Source organism: Centrocercus urophasianus, unplaced genomic scaffold (genome assembly GCF_019232065.1).
Source record: "Centrocercus urophasianus isolate 14NV4802_14NV808 unplaced genomic scaffold, USGS_Curo_1.0 seq_13, whole genome shotgun sequence".
NCBI lineage: Eukaryota > Metazoa > Chordata > Aves > Galliformes > Phasianidae > Centrocercus > Centrocercus urophasianus.
In genome coordinates, this window is record NW_024884475.1 from 39,941,789 (window position 1) to 39,960,049 (window position 18,261).

General features: G+C 42.6%; 1 protein-coding gene across 3 annotated transcripts in view; it reads left to right on the forward strand.

Annotated features, from left to right (window-relative positions):
• Positions 1-18,261, forward strand: part of PPEF2 (protein phosphatase with EF-hand domain 2) — a 21,554-nt gene continuing 3,293 nt past the window's right edge. Inside the window, exons 1-13 of one of the 3 annotated variants that reach the window (XM_042811984.1) lie at positions 1-2,469; positions 4,838-5,021; positions 7,637-7,764; positions 9,012-9,069; positions 10,164-10,339; positions 11,411-11,525; positions 11,940-11,986; positions 12,445-12,729; positions 12,821-12,970; positions 13,789-14,124; positions 15,476-15,661; positions 16,315-16,457; positions 17,117-17,223. In XM_042811984.1, coding sequence (XP_042667918.1) covers positions 4,961-5,021; positions 7,637-7,764; positions 9,012-9,069; positions 10,164-10,339; positions 11,411-11,525; positions 11,940-11,986; positions 12,445-12,729; positions 12,821-12,970; positions 13,789-14,124; positions 15,476-15,661; positions 16,315-16,457; positions 17,117-17,223 — 1,792 coding nt within the window. In that variant the 5' untranslated portion in view covers positions 1-2,469; positions 4,838-4,960. Of the gene's footprint in view, positions 2,470-2,785; positions 5,022-7,636; positions 7,765-9,011; positions 9,070-10,163; positions 10,340-11,410; positions 11,526-11,939; positions 11,987-12,444; positions 12,730-12,820; positions 12,971-13,788; positions 14,125-15,475; positions 15,662-16,314; positions 16,458-17,116; positions 17,224-18,261 lie in introns of those variants that run through there. The other 2 variants (XM_042811985.1, XM_042811983.1) reach the window with 2 other exon arrangements.

The window sequence follows — 18,261 nt, forward strand, 5'->3', positions numbered from 1 at the left end:
TGTTTATTTCTTTTTCTTTGAGAAATCTGCACTTAACAAAAAGCATCTTGAAAGTGTGTAAGAGCTCATTCTTTAAGATGAGAGAGGCCAACCTACCGTCTTTCTCATTCCTAATCCTCCTCAGTAATCCTAATCCATTTCAGACCTGTAACCTTTCTTAAGCATCACATGGGAGAACGTTCTTAAGGCTGCTCAGAACAACTGCAGTAAATAAATCGAAGGATCTGCGCTCCCTGCACAACAACACGTGTTTTATTCTGCAGCTCTTGAAGGCAATGGCAGTTTCTTCTGCATGCCTAAGGGAACAATTTAATTATTCAGATATCTGAGGAGGAGTTTCTGAATCTGTAATCAAGTAAATCAGAGACTACTGATCACTTTGTTACTGAATGGAGATTATATAAGCAGGAGGAAAAAAAAAAGTGGAGAGCAAGCTGCTTTTGTGCGTATTTTAGCAAGTCCTTAAGCTAGCAATTGGTGGCAAGGTAAGTTGTATTTTTCTTTTCTCTGTAACAGGGTTTTTTGTTCAGAAGTAGTCACTTGGCACCCATAGTTTGAGGTGAAATGTCCTTTTATATGTCAGGGTGTATAAATCTATGGTTGGGACTTTCTAAGTTCTCCTTTTTGGCTTTGCTGTACCTGTGCAGGTGCAGAGTTCAGTGCATATATAAAATAAATTGTTTCACCATCATGTTTCCAGCTATGAGCAGCGCCAAGTCTGGTGTACACGTGGGACGTGAGTATTTAATCTAGGAGGGAAAGGAAGGATCATCACTTTCTCTAGTGCTAGTGACCATTTTATTCTTGTGAAAATTATTTGACTTTATTTATTTATTTCGTTGGTGGCTTCTAAGTGCCATGTTGATAAATTTTGTTTCACATCTTTCCTTTCACTGTTTTCTTCCTAGCAAACTCTCAGTGAGCGCATTTTGTTTTCTTGTTGCCTTCCAGATTCTATTTACCTCTTCCCTCAGTCACCCAAATGTCTGTAAAATGTAGTAGTGGGGACTCAGTTGTGCATGGGATATGAAAAATGTGTAGTCTTAGTTAGGAAATGTGCTGCTTTGATGTTAGCTCCATGTGCTCCTTATCAGGAGGCTTTTGATTCACAGGGGAGGAGACCCAAATTCTGCACAGATCTGTAGTCTGGACAAGCTCAGTGCTGTTATAGTGCATAGAATTTGATTCAAAATGATGTCACTTGCATTGGCTTTAAAATGATTAAATTAATACTTGCAAAAAACCCACTTGCAATAGGCTTTTGTTGTTGCTGTTTCGGACTGGTAATTTGTTCACGTTTTGTTTGTAGGGTTCTTTGGTAGTTTTTTTCTTTAATTGAGACACGAGGATTTATGCAAGTTTTCCTTTATTTGCTTTTATGTGTTATTATATCATAGGGTAGTATTAAGTCATCAGCTTGTGGTGCAAAATCAAATATATTATCCCATGGCTTGTGAAATGCATGTGGAGTACAGCTGTTAGATAGTTCTGCCTTTCCAGTGCTGACCCAGGTGAATGGGAAACATGCATCTCCTCTTTGCATCTGATCTTCTGCTGTTCTGTTAGTTGTCTATATCCATGTGCTGCTTTTCAGTCCATACGTTTTTTAATGTTTTAGTTCTGATGTAACTGCATACGTGAGGGCTCACCACCTGTTTTACTTAGCGTGTGTTTGTTAGAGGATGATCATTGCAGCACTGCATCCCAGGGGAGAGTCACAAGCTGAAGGCAAATGAATGTATTGCAGCTTCTCAAAAGAAGGGCAGGAAGCCTGTTTCAGAAGACTTCTGAGTGCACCAGACAAAACCTCAGCATCTCCGCATGAGGGGAACAACAGGAAGAACAAGACAAGGAATAGGGAGCCAACTGTCTCACATATGCATTGTTTTATCTCAAATACATACGTAATCTATATTTGAGGCAATGCCACTGTCATTGGGTATTTCAGCCTGCATTTTATGGGTCAACTTTTCTTTGAAACAGTTTTAGGTATAGGAAGGATGTATTCCACTGTGGGGTGGATGAGGAAAGATCACAGGTGCTGAGCAGTTGGGTTGACTTCATTTCTTCCTCACTCCTCCCACCCCTGAAGCAGGTTTCATTTCTTTGGATTCTCTGATTTATTGCATTGCACTCTTTTGCTTAGGCTGGGGCCCTCAGAAGAATCTAAGACAACAAAGTCAAAAAGTGGCTGGCTGCAGGAATTGCTTGGGAGAGACCTTTTAAACAAATAAGAGAACTAGGTAGGAGCACTCTACAGGCGCTCCTAATACTCAATCATCCCTCTGTTTGGATGGCCAGAACTTATCCTTAAAGTAGGACTGTGCAATAGCAAATGGTTGAGTTGGTTGTCTGGTTTCGCTGGAAAGGGTGGAAATAAGGAAGAGTTTTATTTTGTGTCTCCTACAGTGATCTCAAATTCAAGGTCGTATTTGATCAAAACAGATACGTGGTACCCCTGAACACACTGTAGGTATTTACTTAAAATGTGTTTGTTGTTTTTTGGTTTTTTGTTTATTTATTTTTTTTTTTAACTGATCTGGCAGAGTTCTAGCTCCTAAAAAATGAATTTTTCTCATGCTGGTATTTTTAAAGGTATCTTTAAAGCATCCACCTTCCTTTGAGGCTGGCAGTGTCAGGTCCCTGAGGTGCAGCTAGGCACACAGGTTGTGTTGTCCTGCCCTGTGGAGGAACAGTTGGCCGCACTAGCTGTCTTTCAGGGCTTTTTTTTTTTTTTTTTTTGATCTTTTTGGAACTGGCCTGAATCTGCTCCTGTGAATTAATTGCTCCCATTTAGTAGGCAGAGCATGTCCTCTGGTGTCATCTCATCTAAAAGGAACCCGTGCTGGGCTGTTTCAGATCGCCCTGCTGCATATACCAGAATGCAGTGAGTAGAGATGGTTGGAGATGTCTCTAGAATGAACCATTCTTTTGAGCTGTTAGAGGATATAGCTCATAATTGTTGAAATCTTCAGATGTGTCTCTTTGGGAAGGCATTTTTCTTTGAATATCCATACGGGAATTGTAAGTCTACACATAGAAATTCTGAGCTTGAAAATCTGTTCTTCCTGAAGTGGGATGTGCCATACAGGAGGAGACAAGGAATGGCCTTAATTGCTTGAGCTTTGGATTTTTTTGTGTGCGCAATTGTCTGCTTAAGTAGTTAATAGTCTGAAAAGCTGTCAGAGTAACTGCGTTATGGAACGTAAATACCGTAAAGCATCTGATGTATTTGGGCATAATTTGCAATGATTTCAGGCCACTTATGGCATTGATATTAAATAATGTTAAAGTAGAGTGAGTGATATTTTATTAGCAACATTGTGAAGTATTCTCCTGTTGCATCATCTGTACATCTTGAAGTTGTGCAGTTCAGCGTTCTGGGCAGGACAGAAAACTTCAGCGTTCTATCCATCTAGAAACATTCTGTGCTGACATTTAGTTCAGTATGGATCATCTCCCTGAGCAAGGAGTGCCCATGTACCTTACACAACACCGGATGTGTCCCTTCAATCAGCGTTTCTGCCCATCTGTGTAGCTATTTTGAGAGGAAAGATGTGGGCTAGGTAGAAAGAGAGCAACTAGGCAAAAGGGCTGCAAGAAGTGAGGAAAGGAGAAGGGATTCTCCCTTCTCTAATGGGAAGAAGTGCCTCTGCAGTCCTACTGTTCTGGCCCTTCAGAAACCTTTGAGATGTGGTCTCCTGCTTGCACCAGGCTTAGCACTGATTAAGGTAATTTTTTCCTTCCTTTCCTTTCTCGGCTTTCTCCCCTGTACCCAGTTCTGGGTTAAAAAACAAACAAATACAACAAACAAAACAACAAAAAATGCCAAAACTTTAAAATTCTTTGTGATACAGCCTGGAACCACTGTAAATAGTAGCACATGCAGTTTTATTTTTCCTATTTTCCCCTCCTCCCAGAGGAAATGTCTGACAGTGGAAGGCACCCTGATTGTCCTCAGTGAGAGGTTTCAGAATTTTGACCTGTTCTTGAAACAGGATCCTTTTGCTCTGAACAGAGCAAGCAGTGAGGTTAACACAAGTCTGGCTGTCCTGTTCCTTGATGCTGGCCAGGATCTGAGCAGTTGATGGCATCGTACGCCCCCGCACTCAAGCAGATCCGCGAGGTGAAGAAAAGCAGTTTTTATTTAACAAAGCTGATTATTTTCTTATGATAGCTAATTGTTATTTTAGACTTATCCCCCCTCGTGCTGTGGAACTGCAAATAGATTTAAATACCATATGTGTGTTCATCCCTCATAACAAGAGTTATCCTTCGCAGAAGGATTTATGCATGAATCTTTGCAGATACTGAAGAGCTGCCAAATCAACTTATTTACCAGATCAGTATAAAAAAATATTTTTCTATGTGCTGTACAATATGCAGTCATGGAGTATTTTAGCACTTTTTGCCTTATTCAAGTGCTTTAGCTGTGCGTGCGTGAGGGAAGAGGTATCATTAGGATTCAGAGCTGATGTCTGTTCTCAGAGCTCAATCATGCTGATTTTCTGGTAGCATTTGAAATGGAGGTTCACATCAAAGACAACCATATTGCTAAGAGTTTAGAAACCTAAAATTAAACATGTGGAACATTGTGTGAATACACAAATGCCTGATTTATCCATCTACTGTACAATTGCAGTAACACACAAGAAGTGTCAGAATTACTTCTATTCATACAGCTGACTTGAAATTTGAAACAGACGGGAATCCTTGCGTCAGATGGTCTAAAAGACAGCCAAGTAGCTGGAAATACATGTTAGCAGAAAAGATACTTTGGTACAAGACAGGACATCCGCTTGTTGATCTTAATAAGTGTTAATATATTTAATTACAGACTCAGCACTGTGGGACATGTTACAGCAGTTTGGATTCTGATCAAATGCTTTCCTGCACCTCTTGTGTGGTTTTGGTGATACTGGGCCAGACTGTGGCATTCTAGGAGTACCAGTTGGACAACATGGGATCTGGTAGTTCTGTAAATGCCAACTACAAGTACTCTCTACAGAAGTCTGAAAATGGTGAGTGATTCTTTGAAATGTAACCTTTTCCTGTCTGTTCCTGCACGTGCTGCTGGAAGGTTGTGGTGGGATGTGTTTCATTTCCAGATTCTCATTTTTCTCGATAGTCCTGAGAGTAGGCTATGTCTTTCGGACATTCCTGTGATGAGGAATTTCAGATGTCATGCAGAAAGCCCACACTAGGTTTGAGGAAACATCAGCTGTTCAGATAATCAATACAAATCTGACCAGAAAGGAAGCAGCAAAAAGCCTTTCTGTTGGAACTAACGTCAGACAAACGAATCAATTTCTGGCTAATGCGTGTGTGCTGTAACCTCATGTGCTGTCAGGGTGATAGATGATGATAGCACAGTGCTCCTTTTGCTGGACCTCCCGCTTAAAGACTATATTTGGGTGCAGAACTGATAAAGCAGCAACATTATCTCTAGCTATCTGCCTTTATTTCTGCAGTGTCTTATAAAGAAATCATACTCTGCTGGCACTTGCCATGCAGGAGACTTGGCAAGATTATTCTGGTATACAATTGCTTTGGTTATAAATGGTTTCAGAGAAAGAAGATAGTATTTGCTGACAGCTGATTTGTGAACTTTAGTGCTAGCATAAACTGGCATAATTGAGTTCAAGTGCTGCCACTTTGGCATGCTTTTCAGTTTACATGATGAGGTATGATTCCGTTTACTACTTGGATCCTCATAAAATAGATTGTAATATTTCAAAGAATCTGTTTTTTGTTTATACATGTGGAGTCTTGACTACCAGTTTCTGCTCGGGATTCACTTGAAGGACACCTGACTCCTGCTGCAGTGTTTGGATATTGTATCCCCTGTTAAGGGAATGTAACGTGTTTAGAAGTTAGATATTTTGGAATGATTGTGACTATGGCTTTGGCTGCATGCCAGCCAAATTGCTGTAGAGAGAGTAAGGCAGCTGGTGTGGAGGCTGCTACAAAGGAGGCTTGAGGAGGTAGCACTGGGGGAGCGCAATCTACAGAAAAAACAGTCAGCCTTTTTTTGTCTCCTCAGAGCCCAGCAGATCAGAAGGCACTTTTTCAGCCCAGGCAAAAACTAACACAAGTTATTCTTGAATTAAGGCTAACCAAATCTTACTTCCTTGTCCATGCCTACACTGTGACTCAGTTCCCCATCTGCACAACAGCAACAGCTCCTTCCTTGCCATGTTTTGCACCTCCTAATGGTTTTACAGTAGTATAAACTAGAAGGATTCTTACATTCAATACGTAAGCCATCAGAATATCTTCAGGTAAAGGTCAAGAAGTGTTTCATGCTGAAGTACATAGGAAGTTTACATTAATAATACAAGATAATTAATTGAATGTGTTGTCTGTGTCTCTTACCAGAACTGAGAAGCCTTTGGGGCAAGGGTGAGAGGTATCATTCAAGATTTTCCAACCCGTGCACCCCATTGCTCTTCCTGCTCTGGTGAACACAGCACTGCTCTCACAGACCATGTGCCAAGGGAATGCAAGTTTCTGCAGCTGTGCTAACTGTAGTGTCTGTTTGATTTTGGGGCCAGCTTCTAGGCAGAGCAGTTGTCCTTCCCCTAGCTGAAGCTTGATACAAAGAAGATCTGTTAGGAAATGCTTTAAATGCAGGGCTCTAAATGAGAACAAGAAGGGACACAGATCCTGATAAAAAGAGGTGCCAAGTAGTAAAAGGCAATGTAAAGTAACCAGACAGTTCAAATAGTGGTAAGACCAGCTAAGGTAGATATGTGTTCCTAGAGAAGTACAATGTTTGGCTGCAGAATTCAGAGAAGTAAATGGGAAACTGTACCAGTGTACTTTGCTTTAAAGCACACACCCCAACTGAAATGATCTTGTAATGAAAATTGCTGGAATTGGAGACGTGCAGAGGATTTATGTGTTAAACACCAGGTAGTATGGCCATCGTTTGGAGGGAAGAGCCTGGTGGCACTGTTGGCTGTGGATTGAACCATGAAACCACTTGGAAACCCCTGGCCTTTCATTCCTTCTGTCATTAAGCAGATGAAGAGCTGCTTTTCCCCTTTCTCTTTATTTTACTCCAAGATAATGAAACATTAACATTTACACTAACACAGATCACTTCCTGATGTTTGACCACAAATGCAGAAGCTGAGGTATTTATTCGGCTTAAAGGAAGGGAGGTAAAAACCTTTTTTAGTTTTAAGGTTCTGGAAAGGGACTCAGTGTCTTGTTTTATTCTCCAACATTTTGTATGGTCTCAGTCAAGTGCCTGGCCCAAAGCCTAGACTGTAAGGAGGGACATGAAAATGATGACAGTAGATAGAAGGGATTCATCTGTCTGTTGACACTGAAGGATGTAAACAGACATGTAGGCAACAGTAAATTCTTAACGTGCTGAAGGTCTGGTAGTGATAGAAGTACTTCAGAGGTCTCTGAGCAGGGTAAGATCACCTCTTGAAATAGAGTGAAAAGATGTGGGTGTTCTGTTATACTTAATGTTTAGGCATCAGAACACCTTTTCTGAAAACTTCCTCCTGGAAGAGAAAGATCTCTCTTCAGCTGTGAAGGTCAGGAAAGGAGCGTAGCAGGGTGGTATCTCAGCTGGTGCAGCAGCTGAAGCTCAGCAGGTTGCTCTGGTTTTGTTCCCTAGCTTTCAAGGCAGCTGTTCTGATCCAAAGGTGGTATCGGCGCTATGTTGCTCGCCTGGAAATGCGCCGACGGTGCACTTGGAGAATCTTTCAATCCATTGAGTACGCCTGTGAGCAGGATCAGATCAAGGTAAGGTGCCAAAGAAAGGAGTACACGGGGAAAATTCTCTCTCCGTGAGGATGAGCCAATGGCAAACTTTTTGTAAGGCAGGAATAGGCAGCTTCTTCCTGTGTGAGTGTGCAAGACGTAGGATGTCACAATTTCTAGGACACTGTAACCTATGAATCAGGAAAAACTTCTTTACAGAAAGGGTTGTTAAGCACTGGAATAGGCTCCCCATGGAGGTGGTTGAGTCACCATCCCTGAATGTGTTTAAAAACCCTTTGGATGTGGTGCTCAGGGACGTAATTTAGTGGACGGTTGATAGGGTAGTATGGTTAGGGTAGTATGGTTAGGGTAGTATGGTTAGGGGGTTGTGGTTGGACTTGATGATCTTCAAGGTCTTTTCCAATCTGAGCAATTCTGTGATTCTATAGATGGAGAGAAAAAAACATTTTCCTGAGGGTCTGCAGGAACTGCTTCTGTAAAAGTAGCTAGAGGTGAATGGAGCAGTCTGGGGAGGAAAGAACATCATGTATTAGGGAAGTAAAGTAATCTCCATGCATCAAGAATTTTACAACTTTGCATTAAATGTAGAGGGGGTCGTTATTTGTGGACATGGAATATTATTTGTTTGGGTTTTGGTTTTTATTTAGTAAACTCTGTCTCCTATGGAACTAATTCTCTCTTCCCTCTTAGGGGAACGTTCCTGGCCTGCCATTATTAGTCATTCTGGTAGGGAGGGCCTCCTCTCTGAATTCTCTGCCATGAGGATGCTGGCTTTGCCACTCGTTTCTGGCTGCTGGCTGATAGCCCTGCAAGTGCTTCAGGGCTGAGTTTCCTGCCTCCTTTTTACGTAAAGATTTCCCACCTGGTTGTGTGATATAACCCTAAGAAATTAGCCTTGAAACAAGCCCTAAGGAGCATTTAAAATCTCAAGCCCTTTCCTGAGTCTGAATACAAGAGCCAATCCTCATTGGATTGCTTCGTTTAATTTTATTTAACATTCTCTTCTATCACTGCCTTTCTGCCAAGCAGGGAGAGAGCTTAGGGGTGTTCTTCCATGTGTATGGCTGAAGGGAAAGCTACTACTATTACTTCATTATAAGAAAAACAATACAGAACACATATAGCTTGATTTGTTGTACATGCCAGACAACATGACAAGGGCAAGGATGATACTTGCAAAAAGATGATGTTAATGTGCCACTCTGTAGAATTTCCAGTGAGCGCTGGGGATATTCCAGAGCAAATTATGATGAGCTTTCTTCTTGCAGCTTCACAACTTCTTCAGTTACCTCATGGACAACTTCACACCAAGCAGCAGTAAAGAAAGTAAGTTTGTATGTGTCTTTTGGAGATCGGGCACCAGCAGCTCAGAAGACTGCACCCTGTCCAGTGCTGCCCTTGGGAAGAGCAAGGCGGGGGGAGAGGGGGCAAGGCATCAGGAAATTGCAGAGTGAATTATATGGAGGTTGTCAGAGCTGTGCAAGGGATGTGGAGCTTCCTACTTCTTAGGAGCTGGAGGGGGAATAAAACCTTTGTATGTTTTCTAAGAATAGTATTAAAAATCTGCCTTCTTAAACTGTGGTAGCCAACACTTTGCAGAATCCATTTCTGAAGGTACAGAGAAGCTATATGTAGGGAACTGTGCTCCAGAGTATCAACGTTACTTACATTTAGGCTCTCACTGTCTGGGGAAAGAAGTGCTGTTGCAACTAGTACAGTATCTTTCTGAATCTGCAGTGAGCATTACATGTAATTTCCTAATGCTGAGAACTTGCTAAGGAACTTATGTCTGAAATCTGATGGTGCCATGTCAGAATTAGTTATTTACGTAACCTGCTGAAGCACTCATTCCTTCCTTTCAAGCTGGCACCCTTTTTTTCTCAGAGTCACCCGATACGTCTTAAAGCAAAGCCCTGTCAAGGAAGGGACATATTTTTTTTCAGTGTCTGTACAAAATGGCACAATAGTGCCCATTGCTTGAGATGGGCTGTGACATCTTATGGCAATGAAAAAAAAAACCATACATACTTATACCAATTTGGGACAATGCTGAGCATGTGAGTGGGTGCAGGCTTAGAAAAACAGTGTGACATGAAACAGCTCATTATACAGTTGTGCTTGTCACTGAAAATACCACTTCATGTAACCATGGCAACCAGTACCCACGTTTTTGTAGAAACTGGTGTAGCTGCTAGCACTGTTTGATGCATAGCATACTTGACTGAACCTTGACTCTGTAGCCCCTTCCTCACTGCAAATTCTGTGGTGGTGTCAGACCAGGAGCTAGCCTCTGCTGCTGCACTAGCCTGAGCAACAGCTTGTCTTTATCAAAGTACAAGAATGGTGTATTGAGCCAAATTAACTTTTCCTCATCTCTTTCATTTTAAATAAACAATGAAACCAACCAATCTGCCGTCCAGGGGATTTTATCAGTCGCATGTTCATAAGTGGAGAAAGCTTCAAAGAGGCAGAGCTGGAGAAGTACTGTGACTATGAATCCATGGAGGTGCCAGACTCCTACACTGGACCCCGTCTCTCTTTCCCACTCCTTCCTGACCATGCGACTGCCTTGCTGGAAGCTTTCAAACAAAAACAAGTAAGGATGCTGAAAGGAACCACGCTTCCCCCTTTTGCATACAGAGGTGTGGGACACCTGATTTGTGTTTGGACTGCCCAGCAGCTAAGCTAATTTGAACACAGCAGCTGGCAGGCAGCTAAACCAAGGGGTAGAAATGATCTGGTAGGTATTTTAAAGTGCAACTTTTCCTTTCAGAAATACAGTTCTAACAAACTGCAAAATCTTTGTAGGTATGTGCCACTAATAACCTTTAGCTTCATTTTAATGGAAAAAGAAAACCCACAGTAGTCCATGTTGAAACTTCTTCTTTTTCTCTTTTTTTTTTTTTTTTTTTTTTTTTTAAATGCTTTTATTTGAAAGAAAAAAAAAAAAAGTATAGGATGGCCCAGGTGGAAAGAATTAATAAAAATTGTTTTTGCTGTGCATATTTGATTCATGAGATAAAAGTATACTTGAAATGGGGAAAGAAAAAAGTCTAAAACTGTTTGGACTTTTTGTTTGTTTGTTTGTTTTACAAAGAAGTCCAGTACCAATTCAGCAATTGTAACAAGAGAAATCCTTGTATAACTGCAGTGTTCTGTTCCCATCCCTCAGACAATGTGCTGAACAGCAAAATGTGTCAAAGCCTCCCTTACCCAAACAAAACAAGACTTCTAAAAACAAATTCTCTAAAGCCTGTTAAATGCTTTTTCAATGGCCTTCAGCAAACATACTTGTGCAGATCACATGGCAAAACTCGACTTAATGTGAAGAAAGCAAAGAAAAATGTAGAAGATAGCAGCTTCTTACCTGTGATACCAGTCTGGAATTTCTGCTGCTCCAGTGGATGGTGCTGCCTAGTGGATTGCATCCACCACAGGGTGTGAGGGCTTTTGGATATTGTTGCCACCTTTGCTGATGCCAAGGTGAAGCTGCTTTTGCCTGGAATTTGTGTTGTTCTGTTTGCAAGCTGTGACTGTTGTCACAGTAAAAGTTGCATGAGTCTCCCATCCAGGCTATTGCAGAGGGCCCTTGGGGCCTTTGCAGACAGCTGTTACTGTTTGGAAGTCACTGATTTCCTGCTTTAATTCCTTCACTTTCTCCTAGTAGCAGCTCCACGCTCGCTATGTCTTAAACCTTCTACACGAGACCAGGAAGCACCTCAAGCAATTGCCAAACATCAGTCACGTCTCCACCTGCTACAGTGAGGAGGTCACCGTGTGTGGTACGTCTGAGCGGGAAAGCACTGCGCAGCCTTTGGGGAAGAATCTTGGTGCAAGGGATGGCAAACATATGATTTGGTACCATATGACTGTGGAACATAAATGCAGTCCGCATGTAAAATGTTGCGTTGAGAGGCAGCTGCAGCTTTCTCTGAACTATCTGGGTTTACCATACCATGCTGTATTTGATCTGCAGCTTAGACTCTCCTGAACCTTGTAGGCAGCAAGATTCCGTTACGGCCTGGTTTCAGCTTGGATTGGAACAGGAACCTTGAACGTTATGCCAAACCTTGAACTTCCTCCAGTATTTTAGCGGTCATTAATTTATAGAGGAGATACTTTATAGGAAGTTATTTATCTGTATATTTTTCAGTTAAAGGTAAACACATTGTGACTTGTCTTTTTGTGCCTGTCAGGAGACTTGCATGGCCAGCTGGATGACTTGTTCCTCATATTTTATAAGGTAAGCACCTTGTTTGGTGCGGGGGAGGCTGGCCAGACATTATGAGAGCTATCACATGGATCATGCTAAGAAGCATTTGCAAGTTGGGCCCTTAAGATCTAATTCTCCAGGTCAATTTAAATGGTTTTACAAAGCTAAAGCTCATTCCTTCACTGACTTTTAAATCTGTGAGAACTGTTGGAACATACAAATACATTTGGGAAGTGCCAGTGAATGGTTTTTTTGTTTTTTTTTTTTTTTCTTCTTGAAGTCCTAATACCAATGGCACCACCTTCTGACTCCCTGTTTTCACTTTTCAGTGCATTTGCCACTGGGAACCTAGAGGATAAAAATAAGTTAGGCTCTGTTCTATAAGGTAACTTGGGGCAGGAGTAAGAGGGCATGCAGCTGGTGGGAAGGTATATGAGGATCATGGGGAAACCTTTCTTGTAACATAATTCCTGTCCTTACTTTTACAGAATGGCCTTCCTTCTCCTTCCAAGTCCTATGTGTTCAATGGGGACTTTGTAGATAGGGGCAAACAGTCCCTTGAGATCCTCATCATCCTCTTTACCTTCCTTTTGATATATCCAAAAGAGGTTCATCTCAATCGTGGGAACCATGAAGACCACATGGTCAACTTACGGTATGAGTTCCTTGTGGGGCTAATGACAATGTCAAGGGTATTGCTGCAAAATCCCACTCAACTTGTGTTCTGTTCCTGCAGGTATGGTTTCACAAAGGAAGTCATGCAGAAATACAAGGTAGGCATGTGTTCGTGTCTTCTGCAGCAAGTGAAATGTGGACTTTGAAGGCCTGAGGCTTCATCTTTGCTTTTCTGCCTTGTCCTCCTAGTTGCATGGGAAGAAAATCTTGAAGATGATTCAGAATGTGTTCTGCTGGCTACCTCTGGCCACCCTGATTGATCAGAAAGTCCTTGTTATACACGGGGGTGTCTCTGATACTACTGATCTGGACATGCTTGAGAAAATCCAAAGGAATAAAGTATGTTTTATTTCCTGGATGTTGCAAGAGAAATCTGTGTTACTGATTTGTGATTTGAGAGCTTACACCTATGTGCAAACTTGGCTGTTGACAAGAGAAATGTAAAGGATGGTCTTCGTAGTCAAAAAGTGTGTTTGTGTACGGTCCTGGAGCGCATCGATTTCATTTAATAGGGTGTGTGCAGGAGATGTGAAGGGAAGAAGTGTTATTGACTTCTGGAAGCTGAGAGTATTGTAGCCAGGTAAACGGTGGACGGTTACATTGTTACATGGGTGTGGTGGTATTGACAGTAATAACACAGCAGTGACAGGGTCTTGTCATCCCATGGGTCATTAGTCTTTTTTTTTTTTTTTTTTTTTCTTTTTCTAAGCACCATATTTCCAGAGGGATTGTGAGAAGTCATTTAATTTATCTGTGTTAAATGTGCTAGTTGAGAAAATACTACTTCCCTTCTCTAAATATAATGGCAAGCACTTTGTATTAGTGATTTGTCTTTCCTTCATTCTTCTGTCTTGTTCCAAGTGCAGATTAACTCCATGCAATCTTTTATGAAATTTCTGAGCACTGTAAAGTTGATGAAGAAGAGATGAATCCAGATTCAGGCTGTGTTTGTGGCCCCAGCTTTAAGCCAAGAATGGTACATCTGAGCAAGTGGCACTAATAACCTCCTACAATTAATCTCCATTTCATAGCAGCAAAACTAATTGAAGCTTAGTGGCCTTGGTCGCTTGACAGATTTCTGTTTGAAGATGTTAGAGCTAGAGATCCAGCTTTCCAAGCCATTTAACTATCTGTGCTTTCTCTCCTTCCTCTTGCAGTTTATTTCTGTATTGAGAGGGAAGAAAAGAAAAGAGTCAAACAGAAATGTGGAAATAAAGGAGATAAATGGGGAGAGCCAAGCAAAGCCTGATTCAGCAGGGAATGAGACAACGTCCAGCTTACCCTCACAGCCCCGACCAGCCCAGGCTCCCAGCATGGCCAACAGGGTGGAGTTCTCCAGGTGGGTCCGGCAGACAGTGCAGGAGCAAATCGAGTGGTGCCGCAAGTTGGTGGACATCAGCGATTCGGAGGAGGAGGAGCTCACTTGCTCCAGTTTGGTCTCCTTAACAGATTTGGATGGGCCGTGCTGGACTCGGCAAGAGGAGTGGAAGCAGGTGAGTGGTATAAGCAGGGCTCTGCTTTTGGTGCCTTTCACAGCTTTGTTCTCTGTTCCTTTGAGGAATCTTGCTATAAAATGTGTGGGTCAATGCACAGACCTCTTTGCAAAGAGATTTTTGCTGCTCTGCAAAGTAGAGTTAAGGAGCAAGTCAGTGCTGAAGTGCCATCAGAAGAGCGAATGGATTTTCTGCTGTTTTTTGACTAACTGCTCTGTTCTCTGCTCACTGGGGACATTTTGGTGGATTGTTGTACTATTTCCAGCGCGTCCTATGGCATAAATCACTAGCAAGTGAAGAGCTGTGCATGAGATTCCTGTAGAATGCAGGCTGTGTGACTGGTGCTAGCTGCTGTTCTGCCATTGCCTTTCTCCTAGCCCTGTATGTCAGCCTCTCCACTGGGTTTTTGGCTGTCTGCACTCCAGGCTCTGTTCCAGCATTTGTACCTAGCACAGCACTCCCCTGTTGTATAAATCAAACTGTTCAGGCACAGAGTGGGGTGACAGGTTTTTATGATTCACTGTGGGGGAGATAAATGATAGGCAAGACTGATGATAGAGCCCAGTGTTTATATCACTTAGTGTGTGCATGGGATATTTGAGGCCAATGCTATGAGTGAATACGTCATTTGCTGACAAGGGAGTTGTGATCTTGGATACTAAGAACAGACTGATTCTCTGGTTTTATCCAAGCTGTATGTTGAGTACATTGCTCTCAGAGCCTGGGAACTTGATTTCCGCTTTCTGTTGGACCAGACTGTTTGGGAGACTCTTTTGCGTGCTATGAAACCGTTGTTCCTCACCACCCATCGCAGATGACATCCTGGTATTACACACCTTATCAGCGTAAAGCTGTATATTCAGGTCAGGGTTAAAGAGATTAAACTTTAATCCACGTAGTGGTCACTGAGTCAGCACTTACAGTAGTGAAGGCTGCTGAACATCTAGACTGTCATGCAAACGAGTTTAGTACTAAGCCCACTCTTGGTCTGGGGATCTGCTGGGTTACTTGTCCCGGGACATGTTTTGGGCTGCAGGAAGACAGAAAAGTCTCCTTGAAATCCATGAAGAGCAAAGGGAAAGCTTGTATCAGGCCTAATTCATAGATCTCTCTCTTCCTCAGGCACTTTTGGCGTGGCTGCAGCTCTGGGCTAACAGTATCATCAGTTTTGTGGTGGCTCAGGGCTGTGACAGTCTTGCAGAGCAATATGGAGATTCAGCTGTGATTCAGGAAAGATCTCTGCACTATGGTAGCAGCAGCAGTCCCAGCAGGGATGCAGAGATGGTGCTGTATTTGCTTAGTAAATGTCAATGGGTACACATCATTCAGTGAACTGTTCTGATTATTTCAGATTTTAGACATCCTCTGGAGTGACCCCATGCCTCAGGAGGGCTGCAGAGAAAATACGGTGCGAGGTGGCGGCTGCTATTTTGGGCCTGATGTGACAGGGAAGATCCTTGAGAAGTACAACCTGCAGTTCCTCATCCGCTCCCATGAGTGCAAGCAAGATGGCTATGAGTTCTGTCACAACCGGAAGGTTGGTGAGGGGGTGGTGGAAGGATGCTGGGGTTTCCATCCTGCTGTTGTCTCTGTTCTTCATTTCTTCCAGTGTTGTAGGTTGTTGGCTTGGTTTTGTTTTAGGTTTTTTTTTTTTTTCGAAGTATATATAAAAAGATTGAGCAGCCATATTGGGAGTTACTGAAATATGCTACTAGCTGAGTACTTAGTTTGGGGCAGTCAGAAACAGTTTCTCTGTTGCGGAGAACCGTTACACAGGTAAAGCACATTTCTCTGATGTGAGAAAAGACCTGAATTCATTTGTGCAATTGCCTGCAATTAAAGCAGTTTCTGAAAATTAAATACAAAAGAAGTGATAATAAGCTGCTGCCCTAAAGTTTTGCTTTTGGAAGTCTCAGAGCAACTTCAGTGGCCTCAGCTGAACTGCAGTGGAAAGTGGAAATTTGCTGGGAGAGGGCAGAGAAGCTGCAGAAGCTCAGCATATGGCCAGGTCGATGCAAGGCTGTTATCACCCCTGAGGAACTCTCACCTCACTCTTTGCTTTCCCTGTGAAAATCATGTTCAGTTCTTTCATCATCTGTTGACTTCATACAGGATTAATGCACTGTTTTCATGATACCTATATACATATAACAGAGGATGTACATTCTGACTGTAAATACCTTTCTTTAGGTACTGACCATATTTTCAGCCTCAAACTATTATGAGATTGGCAGCAACAGGGGAGCTTATGTGAAGTTGGGGCCAGACCTGGTGCCCCATTTTGTTCAGTACCAAGCAAACAAGACAGCCCACACCCTCACCATGACTCAAAGGCAAGGCTTTTGTTAATAAGAATTCACCAAGTCAAAATTCCCAAAGGGAAAACTTTGGGAGCTTTGAGAAAGTTTGGTTCCAAAGCTGAACTTTCATAGCTGGATGTTCTAAATCATAGCCCTAAGGGAGGTTCACAAGGGACAAGGAGGAAGCAATTAAGGAAGGTCAAAATAGGTACTGGCTGCTGATTTTCCAGATTTTCTTTCCAATGTCATGTTTTAACTTTTGACCTTCCTGAAGTTCCTTTTCACTTTGTTGCTTTACAAAACTGTACAGCTGCTAAAAATATATGTGGACTGGTGTGATAGAACAACTGAAACAAAAATACGTAAACAGAAACAGGTGTACCACAGTACCAACTGTGGAAGTTTGCTAGGATAGGTTGTTTTTCCCTGGACTTGTACTAATTGCTGACAGCTTATATAGGCAAGGACAGGTTTCTGTTGCTTTGGCAGGGGTTTACTGCATCAGCTGTGGGAAATACTGCTCTAGGTATGCAGTGCCTTGTTACGAACACTGCAGAGAAGCAGTAGCTGTGTAGGGCTGTTGTGTGAGGGTGTGAGCAATCCATGGACGTGCCAGAGGAGTGGGATGTGCAGCTTCCCTTGCACTTCATGGCATGTCCTTAAAATGCTTCTTTCTTCTCTGCATGCTTCAGAATCAGCAGAGTAGAGGAGTCAGCCTTCCGAGCCCTGCGGGAAAAGCTGTTTGCTCACACCTCTGCCCTCATCAGTGCATTCAAGCTGTACGATAAAGACAATACAGGTAAATCTGAGCCATGAGACACTGAGTTAATTCTCTGGTGGGATGAAGTGGAAAAGGTTAAGGTGAGTGCATGTCCGGTTGGGAGATTCTTCACTGACAGCTGTCAGTGACTACCACAGGCTATGTCAGACCTTGCAACAATATTGGTCCCATTTGCTGTTATTCACTCTCTCTTCTGCTTTAATGCCTTATTGTTATGAGGGGGTGTTGGAAGAGAAGCGAGAGATGATGAGCTTAATGTGTGGCAGTTCAAACTTGGTGAAAGGAGAACCTTTTGCACCAGGAGTACTGAGAAAGCACTGTAAAAATGACCTGGAACACATCTGTCACTTGGCTGAGTGGTTTCTAAGCCTCTGCAATCCTAAAGTCTAAAATCTCTTTGAAGTCGAAATTGAAGAATCCCTTTTGTGCCAGCTACCACTGTCAGTCTTAAGGAGAGAGCTGTGAGTTCATAATACTCAGGCTGCTTTTGCACCAGTCAGGAGAATCAACCAAGCTGAGCGGATCTGTCTGTATGTGCCTTGGGGGAAACAGGGACATGGCAGTCAGCAGAACAGCCTTCCTGTTGGGTATTCCTTCCCAGGCTGTGAAATTGTTCCCACGAGTCCAGTTTAACTCTTAGAGCAACTGCTAAACTGGGAGTTTTTCTACATTCCTGGGTCACTGAGGAACTACTCATGTAGTTGTGCAGGCCACAAGCTGCAGGAAAGGACTGGATGCAGGTCACAGATTTGCAATGAAATACACAAAATTAAGTGTTCAGAGGTTTGCAGCTCCATACCCTAATTTGTTGCAGTAGTCAAAAGCTTGCTGAGGCTGGTGGGAGCAGAAAGCACTTGTACTGTGCAGTGGCTGCTGTAGGCAGATGTCTGTAAAACTGTGTAAGGCCTTTACATGAACTGAAGTGCTCACAGGCGCCATGGAGAAATGGAGCTGTCTCTGTCAGCAGGGCAGTAGGCTGGGTAAGCATGCTGTTGTAGGTTTTTTGCTTTGGTGGCAGGGAGAGCATTAACTGCTTTTGCTGTGTTACTGCTTCAT